We start from the raw sequence: 14,662 nt of genomic DNA on the forward strand, positions 1-14,662 counted from the left end.
GGCGACACCCCTGGTGGAGGCCGCTGCGGGTCACAGGGCGACGGAGGCTCCTCGTCAAAGTTCTCCCGTGGACCAGTCCGAAGGCCATTTATACCTAATCCAAAAATTGAAAAAAACAAAGCTGTGCCCGAGCGCCCCCCACGCCCCTCCCCAGCCCGAGCTGGAGGGGCTTTCGCACATGCGCATATGGCTGAGTGGCCCGGCGCTCAGAAGAAAAATACGCATGCGCAACGCGGACTGCCAGCACTGCTGGGGCGGACTACGCATGCGCAATGCTCCTGAGGTCACCTCGCGGGAGTTATACGCATGCGCAGCGATCTCACCGGCTTCAGCATCTGGCGAGTTTGCGCATGCGTATGAGGAGGGGAACAACATTCGCACCGTACTGCGCCTGCGAGATCACTCCGTGCGCATGCGCTTTACTCTTTCCTTCCGCCCCCGGAGCAAGAGTGTGATACCCGAGTGAAGCCCCGGGTCGGGTGGGCTGAGCCACCGCCACCGTTCCCGCCATGGTGTTTTACTTCACCTCCAACGGTGAGTGGGTGAGAGTGTCTAGAGGCCCTAGAGCCTCTGCGGGGTAGGGGCGGTCCCTGTCGCTGTGAGGGGAGCGCTGGGCCCTGCCCCTGCCCGCTCCCTCAGCGAGCGGGGCCGTCCGGTAACGCTGCGGCCTCCTGCCCCTACGAGCATCCCCGATAGTCCTGTCGGTGCCTTTCTGCGAGTTCTTGGGCGGGGCCGAGTGTAAAGGACCCAGCTTGGGCCGAAATCGGCTGTAACTTGTCAGGAGCTCATCCGTAGCGGAGGAGCCTCTCCGTAGCAGTCGCTAACGGCATCGAATGAACGGTGATACCGGTGAGTGAGCTCTGAAGAGCTTTCTCAAGTGTACTGCACTCTGAGTTCGAGGGAAGGCATAATGCTTACACTGTCTCGTTATTTTTCCTTTAATATAGACAGATCCCTTTTGCTCGCCCTTATGAAAAGGTGAGACGTTCCTGAAGCATCAGAAATCAGAGGTTTCACAGGATCCTATAATCATTAGGTTGGGAGGGACCGTAAAGACGATCCCCCCCTGCCATGGACAGGGACACCTTCCACTAGACCAGGTTGCTCCAAGCCTCATCCAACCTGGGCCTTGGACACTTCCAGGGATGGGGCATCCACAGCTTCTCTGGGCAACCTGTCCCAGTGCCTCACCACCCTCTCCGGGAAGAATTTCTTCCTGATGTCCAACCTCAATCTACCTCTTTCAGTTTAAACCTGTTACTCCTTACTCCTGCCCTTGGAAAAAGTCCCCCCCAGCTTTCTCGTAGCCCCCCAGGCACTGGAAGGTGCTCTAAGGTTTCCCCGGAGCCTTCCCTTCTCCAGGCTGGACAAGCCTGTAATGTCATAGCATGGGACATCCACAGTTTCTCTGGGCAGCCTGTCCCTGTGCCTCCCCACCCTCTCCGGGAAGAATTTCCTCCTGATGTCCAATCTCAGTCTACGCTCTGTCAATATGAAGGAGAGTGTAGGAATATTCCTTTCTGGTTTGCTCCCAGTCATTGCACCAGTGCATAAAGTGCTTGTGAAAGTTTCAGTATCTTTTTTTTTTACCCCTTACCCACCCTCTCCCAAAGCTGGTATTTTATAGCATCGTTTTCCTTAGTTTTAGGGATGAAATTCCTTAATGAGAAGGATTTGAATGGCTGCCTGATTTTCCTTGGACAAGGCACGACTCAACAGTTACGTGAACGTTTCTTAAATTTGTTTGTGGGATTTCTTCAAAAAACCTTTTTCCCTCTGCTGTGGAAAGTAAGGCCCTTTATACACCCAGTGAACCGATACACTGACTGTTGGTCACTTAACCTGACGCTCAGGTAGAAACTGCTGATCAGCAGGCAGCTGGTGAGAAGTTCAGAGACCTTCCTGGACGTGGCCCTTTCAGTGGGGAGAAAAGAGCTGGGACAGTGCCTGGCAGACTTGTAGGATAGGCTGGGGGGTGCTAGGAGCAGACAGGCAGCAGTTAACTCTGCTAATGGTGTGAACCATCTCCTTTCTTCTTAAATGATAGTTCAGCAGAGGGTTTCTGACACTTACGATCAGTTTGGCTGCCAGAGAGCAGTCTGCAATAAAGGCTCATTACAGTTTGCTTAAAACAGGTTGCACTGTTACTGTTGTGTTTTAAATCACATCGCTTGGAAGTAATTTATGTTAGTGTTCCCTACTCCTTTGGCAGGATGGGCTTTGTTTTCACAGAACCATTACTAGCACAACTTTATCTTTGAGCATTTAATTTTACACTTATAAGTAGTGCCTGTAGCCACGATGATCTCACATCTTCTGGACTCTCCTGTGTGTCCACAGTGGATTTTTTCCAATCTTTACCTCCCATAGGTATATTTTTGAATTTCCATTTCTTATTACCTCACTACTAAATTGACAAGTATTGTCTGGTACTAGTGATGTTGGATTTCTAATAAAAATACCCTCGGAAAGGCCTGGGTCAGGAAGCAGTTTGGGATCTGAGTCAGTTTAGTGCCAGAGTTGTAGCACGTGCCTGAAGCGTGTCTGCTATTGTAGTGACTTTGAAAATAGGAGATTAGGCAGTGTATTTTCAAAGAATGCCTTTTGGAGGCAGGTTTGGTCACCTGCATTTCGTTTCTTTGCTCTTAGTCTTTAATTTGTGCACAATCAGTGAGTGACTTCAGGAAACTTGCCATTAATTGTGTTTATTCTGCAGTAGGATATGAAAAATAAAGATTGGCGCTGCGGGTGGTGGTGGACAGCTGAATTTCAGTGCAGCACTGAGGCCGGTAGCTATGGCTGGCTGCAGCGTTCGCTCACTCACAACAGAATTGCTAAAAATTGTAGAAGCTACGAACGTGTCAGATTGGTAGATAGTTTTTCTGTGAAACTGGGATTTCCATGCTGCCATGTATGAGAACAGAGCTTTCTTTTTTATTTTTTAAGCAGGCTGCACAGTGGTTTTTGCAACAAGACTCCCCTGACTGTAGCTCCCTCTTACTGCTCTGTGTCCATCTCCTGGCTGTGCTGGTCGAGCGGCTGAAGGGACACTTGCTTGGTTTCCCAGGATTGACAGTGTCTTTACTGCATGGTGCAGTGAGCCCTAAAGAAAAGGAGGATGTTTTAAATGTCCCAAAAAGGCACACATGGGACAAATGAGTTTATGGAACTTTGGTCTTTCCGTTGTCTTGCAAACTTTAATCCTCCCAGGCTATTTGGGGGGAGGTTCATGTTGGGCTTCTGGTACTGTGGGGAAGTGAGGGCCAGGCTGATGAGCTGTTTGTCTCAAGGCCACAGCGAGTAAATCATGGAATTGTAGGATCTTTTGATTGGAAAAGACCTTTAAGCCCATCGAGTCCAACTGTTCCCCCAGCACTGCCCAGCCCCCACTAACCATGTCCCTGAGCCCCACATCCACACGGCTCTGAAACCCCTCCCGGGGTGGGGACTCCCCCCTCCCTGGGCAGCCCCTTCCAACCCTGACAGCCCTTACTGGGGAGGGATTTCCCCAATATCCAACCTAAACCTCCCCTGGCACAACCTGAGGCCGTTTCCTCTTGTCCCATCGCTTGTCCCTTGGGAGAAGAGACCGACCCTCTCCCTGCACCCTCCTTTCAGGGAGCTGTAGATGATTGACCCAACTGGTGAATGCAGTGTCAGCCTTTCTGGCTCGCTGGTGTGTGCTTAATTGAGCAGATTATCATTACACAAATACAGTCTGAACCACCCGGACCTTGAGGGTGTTTTGCCCAGAAAGCTGTTCCTTGATGGATAATCTTCCGTGGAAAGTGGTGGAAACGCCACTTTCCAAAGTCCTTTGAAGCATTTGGGACAAAATCTGGAGAAAACACAAAACAATCTTCGTTTGGCCCCGGGAGGGAAGTGGAATGGATGGTTTGCATTGTCATTTCTCTGACCACGGCTGGTTTGTTTGTCGTTCCTTGCACAGCTTGTCTGCACCCCTTTTGATTTGTTTTCCTCTTTCTATCCCTCAGTTGTTCCTTCCGTTTACACCATTTACATGGGAAAAGATAAGTACGAAAGTAAGTACATTAACGTAACGATGCCGAGATCTGGGGGGGTTTAAGGTTGTGTTGAAAGGATGTCTTTGTATGTGTTAACTCCATACGTTGTTTTGAGAACTTCTCCGCCCGTGTGTGTGATTCTGACTTCCCCCTCTGAAATCCACGGTATTTCTTTTAGTTAGGATAAATTAATTCTGTAAATACTCTAGGCAGAGTAATTGCCTTCAAATACTTCAGATATGCGAAAACTAAATTAACTAGAAAAAAAAAATGCCTGGGAGGGGAAAAAAAGACTACAAAACCATAAAGTTTTTGAGGTTGTGTCTGCTGACTTTCTGCAAACCGACCTTCCGTGTCCCTGCTCAGCCTGTATTTTTCCCCTCTCCCGGGACCATTCGAACTCTGTAGGTTTCCCATGCCCGTCCTTTCCCTCGTGGGGAAGGTTACGGATCTGCTGTGCCTCCTGTTTCCACAGCAGCAGTTGATGTGAAAGCAGAGCCTCTCACTCAAGGGCAGAGCGTTAGTGTGGCTGTTTTGAAGACTTGCCCTGGAAGTCTTCCTCCGTTAGATTGATATAGGAAGAAACAATATTTTCACTACGTATTTTCCCTTAAAGCTTTCAGATTGATGAAGAGGTAGAAGGGGATGGAAGTGGGGTGTATTCAGGGTTTTGGTTGTGACCTCTTGCTTCCCAGTGCCACCACCTAGTTCCAAAACGGTGGCTCTTGGCATACCTGCTCCTGCCATACCTGGTGTAGACAGGTGCAGCCTTAAAGCCTGCTTCTCCTTCTGTTCAGTCGCCATGCAGTGACTGACTGACAGCAGGGAATTCCTGCTCTTGGGAGGCAGTTGGATTTGTTGTTGGTGAGGTCCAGGGCTTTGTTCATTGATATTTTTTTTTCCCTGCAGATGAAGACCTAATAAAGTATGGCTGGCCTGAAGATATCTGGTAGGTACTGAAACTCGATGAATCTAACTGCCTTTCATAGAATTGCTGAATCTTTCAGGTTGGAAAAGCCCTTTCAGCCCCCCAAGTCCAACTGTCACCCCAGCACTGCCCAGCCCCTCACTAACCATGTCCCTGAGCCCCACATCCACACGGCTCTGAAACCCCTCCCGGGGAGGGGACTCCCCCCTCCCTGGGCAGCCCCTTCCACACCCGACAGCCCTTTCCGGGAAGGGATTTCCCTGATATCCAACCTGAACCTCCCCTGGCACAACCTGAGGCCGTTTCTTCTTGTCCCATCGCTTGTCCCTTGGGAGAAGAGACCGACCCCCCTCTCTGCACCCCCCTTTCAGGGAGCTGTAGGGAGCGATAAGGTCTCCCTGAGCCTCCTCTTCTGCAGGCTGAACCCCCCAGCTCCCTCAGCCGCTCCTCACAGGAATTGTGCTCCAGCCCCTTCCCCAGCTCCATTCCTTTCTCCGGACACGCTCCAGCCCCTCAGTGTCTTTCTTGCAGTGAGGAGCCCAAAACAGAACTCAGGATTCACGATGTCGTCTCACCAGTGCCCTGCACAGGGGGACAATCCCTGCCTTTTGTGAAGCTTTTTGGGGTTTATCACTGCATGGAGCTGCTGGAGCAGCAATAACTGCATACATGGATCTTTGTGGTTTAGGGTGTAGGTGCTAGCTTGCTGTTGCTTTACTTGTGCTTGGGAAATGGGCAGAGATAAACGAGAAGGGCAGTTTAGTATTTGTAAGAGAGAGCAGCTGTGCTCAGCAAGAGCAGAAGCCACTGGGTATCCCCACAGACAGACCAGGAAAACCAAAAGACTAACTGAGAACAAGGAGAGTGGAGGCACAGACGAGTCTTTTGAGCAACAGTGAATACAGTTCCTAGAGAACGCTGTTGTCTCTTGGTCTCAAAGCAGGCCTGCTAGAGGTGTGGCCAGGTGTGACACCTTCCACTAGACCAGGTTGCTCCAAGCCTCATCCAGCCTGGCCTTGGACACTTCCAGGGATGGGGCATCCACAGCTTTTCTGGGCAACCTGTCCCAGTGCTCCCCACCCTCTCCAGGAAGAATTCCTTCCTGATATCTAATCTAAACCTCCCCACTTTCAGTTTAAACCCGTCACTCCTTGTCCTGTCACTCCCTGCCCTTGTAAAAAGTCCCTCCAGCTTTCCTGTAGCCTCCAGGCACAGGAAGGGGCTCTAAGGAGGAAGCTCTCCATGGTGTGTGGCTTGGTTCTGGCTGGTAAGATCTCATTGACACAGGAAAAACAAGCAAAGGGAAGTTCCCACTCCTGTTAGCTGCAGTTGGTGGCATCTTTGCTGGCTGGATTAATCCATAAACTTCCCAGGCTGACAAGATTTAGAGGATGTTTGTGGAGAAGTTATCTTGCTTGCAGGCACTATCGCACAGAGCAGATGTTGCTGCCTTCTCTGACAGTTCCTAACAGGAATCGCCACGTGGATTTTTCTCCTTCTCGCTCTTCAAGGTGGCCTTTGCCAGGATGAGCTGAGGTGTCTTGGTAGAACTGGAGGCTGAATACATAGCAACTAACACGCTCCGTAGAGGACATTTTTTTCATCAGTCAGCTAACTGGCAATGAATATCTTTTCTAGAAGAGCTGAATAACACTTTGCTGTACCAGTATCACGTTCATTTTCTGTCTCATGTTTGTCCTTCACTACATAATTTAAGCCATGTTTATACTGTTATTTAGGAGTGACCTTGAGATTCTTCCTCAAATAGCCTGAACCACGAAAGTCAGTCTTCACCATCCCTCTCGTAGCTCACACTGACATCATCCATGTTGTTTATTTTGCATCCTAGTGCCATCTCAACAAAGTATTGTAGGTCTTCTTCTAGGGTCCTCCTGGGAATTGTTCTCCTAACAGTGTCTGGCTTCTTGTTTAAGAGGATTCCAAGGGAATTGGGGTAGGAGGCTCAGGAGGTACAAGTGAGAGTCTGTATGTTGGTGCTCGAGGGTTTTGTGTCCTGCAGCAGGAAGGAAAAGGTCTCATTATGTTGAAAGGTTGAGAGGTGACATGAGATTGGTTTTCCTCTCCGTGCTTGGAATTTTGCAGGATTGGAGTGAGTGTTTGATCAGCACAGAGGCCTAAAAAGTAGGTGATCATGGTGAAAACACAGTCGAGCGAGGAAAGGTCCGAAGAAGGGCAGCTGGAGCCATCGAGGAACTGAACACCGTGCCATGAGGAGGGACTGAAGTGGAGCCAGCCTGGTGGGGAGAGGGCTGAGGGGGGGTGATTGAGGCTTATGAATTTTTAGAGGCAGTGAATTCAGAATGCAGAACTGGTGTTCGCTTCCTGTCGGGACTGGTACCCCCCCGAAACTAGATCCTGGGCACTACCTTGGCAGCATCACCTGCGTCCGCTGGTGGAAGCAGAGCACCGTTGGTACTGACCACTGAGAAATCGGGGGGTTTATGCTGCTCTCTGAGCTCGAGACCAGCCATGTAAGTGTGTAACGAGCGGAGCCTGCTGCAGACTTCACCAGTTTGCCGTTTTCCTTAAGAATAGAGCATAACGCTGCACGCGTGGGCTCATCCTGTGAGCGTTGCCGGCGTGTAGTGTAGCGTTTAAAAGAAGAATAGGGAGTGGGGAAAGGGCTTGTATTTTCTTTCAGCCTCTCATTGGGAGGACTGATGTTTCTCAAAGGATAGGCTCTGACTCCCTTGCCTGCTTTTAAATGTTGTGGTTTAACCTCATCTGGCAATAACGTACCACGCAGCCGCTCACTCGCTCCCTTCCCCCTCCAGGGGAGGAGGAGAATTGGAGGGAGAGACAAGAAACTCATGGATTGACATAAGAACAATTGAGAAGTTGAATATAAATTAATAAAATAGTGATACTACTAAGAATATGTAATTAAAATAATGGAAAATAAAACCAATTATACAATTGCTCACCACCCACCAAGCAATACCCAGCCAGGTTCCGAGTAGCTGGAGTCAGAGCCAGAGAGACTGACTCTGGCAGCAGAGTCTGAGTGCCCCCACGAACGAGAGAGCAACCGAGAAAGCCAACAGACCCATCAACAACTAAATCACTAATGAACAAAATGATGGTCCCCTGGCCCGCTTCCAACTTATACACTGAGCATGGCATTCTGTGGAATGAAATACTCCTTTGGTCAGTTTGGGTTAGATGGGTGGACTCTGTGTCCCCCACCCCCAACCCCCGCTGCTTTTAGTGAGAAAGTTTGGCACACAGTTGCAGTATCAGAAGCTGAAAAAGTCCTTGAATTGGTACAAATACCACTTAGCAACAACTGAAAACACCAGTGTAATCAGTATCCTTCTCAGAGCAAATCCAAAACAGCCTCATACCAGCTGCTGATAAGAAAATTAACTCTCTCCTGACTAAAACCAGGATGAATGTGTATACCATGAATATTTCTGTAGTGGCGTTGTCCATGGAGTGGCTGTTCGGTCACTTGTTAGGAAGTAAAACTTTCAGAAGAGATCACCATCTCTTGTGCTTTCTTAAATGCCTTTTTCTTTCTTCTGTAGGTTTCACGTGGATAAGCTCTCTTCCGCGCATGTGTACCTTCGGTTGCACAAGGTAATCCTGTGGCATCTGTATTTAGAGGTTAATATTCACCTGCACGTGCCTGTTCCGCAGCGGTTCCTGCGCACGGGACCCTCTGTGCTCGTGTTCGAAGTCTGCAGGGCTCCCTGAGGGTGCAGGTAACCACCAGTGTGTGGAGACTGAATTTACAGCCTCCGTTACCAAATGACGTGGGGAGGAGCAGGAAGTTTTAACGTGGCCCGATAGGACAGTTCATTTCTGGCTTGGCACCAAGCATGTGTCTAGGAACCATCACCTCACCAAAACAGGGAGAATACCTTTGGGAAAAGCAGGGTGCAGTCGCTTGTGGTGCTTCAAACCTCTCCTTACAAATGCCATGGAAGACTCCAGTCTTGTAAAATGGGGAGCGTAGAGGTCCTGGCGGTGTTGGCAGAGCATCGTGCCCTGCTTCCTGGCCTTCATGCGCTCATCGGTCCCATGTTGCTTTGCTCTCTCGCAGGGGCAGACGGTGGATGACATTCCTAAAGAAGTTTTGATAGACTGTGCCCATCTAGTGAAGGCGAACAGCATTCAAGGTAACACCTATTCCCGGGAGATCATAGAAGCCCAGAATGGTTTGGGGGGAAAAGGCCCTAAAACCCCCCCAGCCCCCCCCCCTGCCATGGGCAGGGACACCTTCCACTAGACCCGGTTGCTCCAAGCCTCATCCAGCCTGGCCTTTGACACTCCCAGGGATGGGGCATCCACAGCTTCTCTGGGCAACCTGTCCCAGAGCTTCCCCACCCTCTCTGGGAAGAATTCCTTCCTGATGTCCCATCTCAATCCCCCTCTTTCTGTTTAAACCCGTTACCCCTTGTCCTGTCACTCCCTGCCCTTGGGAAAAGCCCCCCAGCATTCCTGTAGGCTGGGCGTGATGGTGTTGTGGTGTTTCTGGTCCACACAAGTGTGTGTTCTTTGGCTCAAACATTTGTGACCCTTTTTTGCTCTCTGTTAAGCCTGTGCCTGCGGGTCTTACGGGAAGCAGATGTCGCCTGCAGCTGCTGGGGCTGCTCGTTATACTTTCATAAGGAGGAGTTTTAAATCTCTGAAATTCCCGTTTATGCCTCCATGTCGCCGTCTGAGCCAAGGAGGCCTCTCAGCCTCTTCTCTAACACCACCTTGGGGCCCCCCTCCAGAATAATCGCTCTTCTGGCAAAGACACTCTCCATCTGGAGCTGGTTAACGCTGCCGCAGTGCTCGTGTTACTGCCGCAAGCGACGTCGTGGTGTTCTTCCGTTGCACTGTAACACTGGAAGGACTTCCCCCTTTCCTTTTTTCTTGCCTATCTCGTCACGTTTGCCACTGGAATAACTGCCGGGGTTTCCATGCGCACGGAAGGCTTTGAGACCTCTGTCAGCAGGGCGAGAGTTGAAAGTGTTTCCCTCTGTCCTAGGTTGTAAGATGAACAACGTCAACGTGGTGTACACGCCGTGGACCAACCTGAAGAAGACTGCGGACATGGATGTGGGGCAGATCGGCTTTCACAGGCAGAAGGATGTAAGTGTGTGCTGCACGCTGCTGATAGCAACCTGGTGGCAGACTGTAACCTTTCTGTGTTAGGAGCTGGGTGGATGGCCTGCAGCATTTTCCCTAAAGCCAGGGAGTCATCCACAGCATTAGAGGGATCCCAAGGGCAAGTTTGGACTTGCCTGAACGTCACCTGAAAAGCCGTGGTTGAGCGTGAGCCGGTGGCAGAGCGTACGGTGCGCGTTTCCAAACTGCAGCACAGTGTAGCTGCCGAGTCTTGGCCGATGCCGAATGGTGTCAGTGTGAGTGTGTGCTGTCTGCTTGAGTTTATCACCTCTGAAATCACCTCTTGCCACTGAAATCGTCTCCCACAGCCGGAGAGCCTGCATGTCAGCAGTCACTTTGCATCAGCTCACAGGCAGTCGTGTAATCTGGAAGGGCGCAGTGCTTGACCTTGCAGGGCAGAGGAGGGCTGTGTGGGGTTCCAGCGTTGCCTTTTGCTGTCAGCTTTACTGTCTGCTCCCAGAGCTGTCTCAACCCAGTCCTGCCTCTGGATTTGTTAAACATGTTAAAGGCAGAGCTTAGGGTCAGGCTGGTGTAGTAAGCTATTCCCAAGCCAGGCCTAATGTCCATAAATAATGTTATGCTTAAACTGTGGTTACGTAGCTCGGCTGCCGGGAGAGAAGCCTCTCTAGAAGTGCCATTCTAGGACTAAAGCATAGCCAACAAGCAGCACGTGGGCTTCTCTTCCCAAAACGCTCTGCAGAGACCTCCTGCCGTCTCTTCAGGCATCGGCAGCGCCCAGCTTTTGTCTGTTGGCCAATTTGTTGAGGCATGTGCCAAAAAACAAAATTAGTAATGCTTATGTACTTAGCAATGCTTGTGCTTATCAGCTATGTGCTGCTGAGTGTTGGGAGTGGGCCTCTTCTCGCTGTTACACAACCTGCTGAATAGGCCTCGGTGGCAGTGATTTTCCTTAGCATCTGTTTTTGTGGGATTCAGTCATGTGTAAAGTGGAAATAGGGTGTTTTCTTTCCGCTGAGAAAGTGCCAGAAGAAAAGTATTCTTTTTATAAGGATCACAGGTTTTTGCACTCTAAAGGTGAAAATGCTGACAGTGGAGAAGAAGGTGAATGAGATCCTGAACCGGCTAGAGAAGACAAAAGTGGAGCGTTTCCCAGACCTGGCTGCTGAGAAGGAAGCCCGGGACAGAGAGGAGAGAAACGAGAAAAAAGCCCAGATCCAAGAGATGAAGCGGAAGGAAAAGGAAGAGATGAAGAAGAAAAAAGAGCTGGAAGAACTTAGGTGGGTTATAAATTGTAGTGCCAACTTAGAACTTTGGCGTTTTTCATTGGGGCTGGGAGAGAGTCACGGGTCAGCGGTTTCTGTTTAACAGCCCGGCGTTACTCAGCGTTCAGCTGACCTGCTCTGGCAAAGACATCTGCATGGCCCAGTGATTCCCTTTGTCTTTAGAAGAAATGTGTTTTCCCCATTTCTCCTAAAATCCCGATTGTTAAATGAATGGACTGAGTCTTCTGAAACCTGGCCCTAACTTGGGTGAACGATGATGATCCTCTGGTGTTCCGAGGGCTGGAGCCCCTCTGCCATGGGGACAGGCTGGGAGAGTTGGGGGGTTCAGCCTGGAGAAGGGAAGCTCCAGGGAGACCTTAGAGCCCCTTCCAGTGCCTGGGGGGGCTACAAGAAAGCTGGGGGGGACTTTTCCCAAGGGCAGGGAGTGACCGGACAAGGGGTAACGGGTTTAAACATAAAGAGGGAGATGGAGATGGGACATCAGGAAAGAATTCTTCCCACAGTGGGTGGGGAGCACTGGGACAGGTTGCCCAGAGAAGCTGTGGATGCCCCATCCCTGGGAGTGTTCAAGGCTAGGCTGGATGAGGCTTGGAGCAACCTGGTCTAGTGGAAGGTGCCCCTGCCCATGGCAGGGGGTTGGACTGGGTGGGCTTTAAGGTCCCTTCAACCCAAACCATGCTGGGATTCTATGAAACTGGGCATGCCACTTGGCTCTGTCAGCCACTGGGATGGGAGCAGCTGCTTCCAGCTTTGTGTGAGCCTCGGAAAGCACCGAGCCTTCGCGAGAGTTCTACAGCTTCCTCTTGCATTGCTGATGTGAACTAAAACATGAGAATCCTCAATTGCACGATCCTTTAAAGGTAGAATGAGGGATGGCTTTTTGAAATGTCACACTGACCTTTCTGTCCATGCTGCAGCATGTGTGAGCTAGTTCTTCAGAACTGATGGCCCCATACAGCTCCAGCCGCATCCGCTGGCTGCCCCAAAAGCTGACATATTTAGGCTTTTAGTAAATCCTGTTTCTCTGTTAATGACAGTGAAACTGGAATTTGAAAAATTCTGGGATTTCCTGAGTGATGTAGAGGTCAGAAAAAGAGGGTTTAGAGAAGCAAACTGAACTGGAGAGGAGTGGCCAGCAGTAATGTCTGCGGCAGAGCAAGGGGCCTGCCTGCTTATTTAACCTCGCCCCAGAGCTGCCTCTTGGCCGTCCCCCAAAGTAAAGGGTTTTCTACCTCCTGGGATGATCTAGTTCCTGAAGAAAGCTGTGAAGAAGCAGTCTGCACAGCACCCAGGCTTTCTCCAGCCCTTTTAATTAGCCAAAGGGTATGAGATAAGCAGGTATTTGTCCAGTCTTCCCAAGTTCAGAATGGGAAAAAAAAGTTTTTCTGGTACTTGGTCCTGTTTTATCAAAAAGCCTCTCTGTTGGTGGGTTTTGAGAACATATCGTGCAAGATGATATCATTTCCCTTCTAGGAGCTACTCCTCGTTAATGAAGGCCGAGAACATGTCCTCCAATCAGGTAAGGGCCTGCTGATACCCACGGAAACCTTTCAGAGGCGGCTGAAATTCCAGGCGGGATGGTGGTGGTACAGCTCCCGCACTGCCCTCTGCTCTTGGTGCCTCCTGCGTGACACAGCACGTCGCCGTCACCCCTGCCCGGGGAAGCACCTTGCTGCTTTCCTCCGCTTCCAGAGAGGGCCCTATTCGGTGTGTCAGCCCGGAGGAGCCTGTGCTGCTGGAAATTCCTCCCAGTCCCTTTTCCCACCCAAGTGAAAGAACACGTAGAGCTTTAAAGTGGGGCACCAGACTTGACTCTCCTTGGCTCGTGAGCAGAGATGGTCTCCTAAGTGATAACCATAACTTGTAACTTTAAGGAGGGAGGAAAATGCACGTTTTTAGCAAGAAGTAAACGGGAAGCGTATGGATAAGGGCTTGGGGAGGGATGGATATAGGTGCTGAGGGGCAGAAGAGGAAGCTCGAGGGGATGCGCTTGCAGAAAGCGAGTAGGTGTCAGCATGGAGCAGTGTGGCTCCGTGGCTGCAGGCTGACGGTGGAAAAGGAGCCAAAGTGGAGAGGAGCACAGGGAAATGAGGAGGTGGATCACGGGAGGGCTGGGAGCTGAAGCTCAGAAGATGTCCTGATGTGCACCGGCAGCAACTGGGCTTTGCCTGAGGTCTGGCACATCTGCAGCTTCCTTGGGGTGACCTTGAGCTCTTGGAGCTCCTCTGAGTGACCCTCAGTTTAAAATCCACCTTTCGCATCCTGGTCCCCTCGTAACTGCTTAGAGGAGTGCCTGGTTTTCAGGAATTCTTGATTTTTCCTCCTGGTTGGCACTCAGATCCTCTTTTAACGTGAACTAGGTGGAAGCATGAGCATCTCCTGACATGCACAAACAGTGACACGTGCCAGGGAGAGGCATGCCAGACTGCTTTCTGCCTCCTGGGTTGGAAAGAAGCTCCGGTTGTGATACGGGGATCGCAGCCTGGTCCCTGGTTCCTCCCTGGCCACAGTTTTGGGGAAGTGGTACACGGCAGGGACAGCAAAGAGCGACTCAGAGCCTCGAGAACTGCTGCTGGACGTCCCTTTGGTCCGATTTCATGGTGTTTGTACTGAAGAGCCAGGCAACCAGTGCTGAAATCCTGTTGAATTCACCATTTTCCGTCTTAATGTGCGCAATGATCCTGATTTCTCTTTTCTTCCCACAGGATGGCAACGATTCAGATGACTTTATGTAAATAAAGTCTCTCTCCGTTCTCCATCATGAAGTGGTTTGGGATGTCTTAATGTGTCACCATCGATAAGAATGCCAAAAAAAACCCCAAACCCCAAAAAAGTGACTCCATTTCTTCAGAACCTGGTTGGTTCTCCCGGCAGCCTGACCAGCTCTGTGCCATGGACAGCGTCCAAACGGGGAAGACCTGTATGTCTGCACATACATCTCTTACTGTTTTGGGGGTTTTTTGTTTTCAGGGACGTGGGTGGAAGGAAGCGGAATTGACTTTCAGTTCTCCAAAGACAATGATATTTATTTTAGGGAACGGGAGGGGTTGATGTAGCGTTTAATCCGGTGGGATTGAACAAATCCGTGCTGTCTCACCGCTGCCACCGGTAGGTACGCGAACGCCGCGCTGCCGACGGCTTCACTCGCCTCTTCGCGCCGGCCATGGTCAGCCAGGCTGGTGCACCCCTCTGTAATTAAGGGGGTGGTAAGTGCGGACAAGCTCGGAGCTGCTTTCCAGACCTCCCGGGCCCTTGCGGCAGTAAATCCGATGGCTCCTCGCTAAACACGGAGCTACAGGCGCCAAAGGCTGAGCTCGGTTGTTGCA

The 14,662-nt window shown here is 50.6% G+C and overlaps 1 protein-coding gene across 1 annotated transcript; it reads left to right on the forward strand.

Moving 5' to 3' along the window:
• The first annotated feature begins 509 nt into the window (after window positions 1–509).
• CCDC25 (coiled-coil domain containing 25) lies at window positions 510–14,077 on the forward strand. Its single transcript, XM_010156599.1, has 9 exons — window positions 510–534; window positions 3,996–4,043; window positions 4,935–4,974; window positions 8,502–8,553; window positions 9,020–9,095; window positions 9,953–10,056; window positions 11,128–11,330; window positions 12,810–12,855; window positions 14,042–14,077. The coding sequence occupies exons 1-9, from the start codon at window positions 510–512 to the stop codon at window positions 14,069–14,071; spliced, it is 624 nt and encodes a 207-aa protein (XP_010154901.1). The 3' UTR covers window positions 14,072–14,077.
• The last annotated feature ends 585 nt before the right edge of the window (window positions 14,078–14,662 follow it).

The sequence above is a fragment of the Eurypyga helias genome, unplaced genomic scaffold, assembly GCF_000690775.1.
Source record: "Eurypyga helias isolate BGI_N326 unplaced genomic scaffold, ASM69077v1 scaffold13918, whole genome shotgun sequence".
Classification (NCBI taxonomy): Eukaryota; Metazoa; Chordata; class Aves; order Eurypygiformes; family Eurypygidae; genus Eurypyga; species Eurypyga helias.

Excerpts from the sequence above, each read along its gene's own strand:
- CCDC25 (XM_010156599.1), top strand. The coding sequence starts at position 510 with ATGGTGTTTTACTTCACCTCCAACG. Across the intron at positions 4,044-4,934 it reads GGGAAAAGATAAGTACGAAA|ATGAAGACCTAATAAAGTAT; the intron begins GTAAGTACATTA and ends TTTTCCCTGCAG. Across the intron at positions 11,331-12,809 it reads AAAGAGCTGGAAGAACTTAG|GAGCTACTCCTCGTTAATGA; the intron begins GTGGGTTATAAA and ends TTTCCCTTCTAG.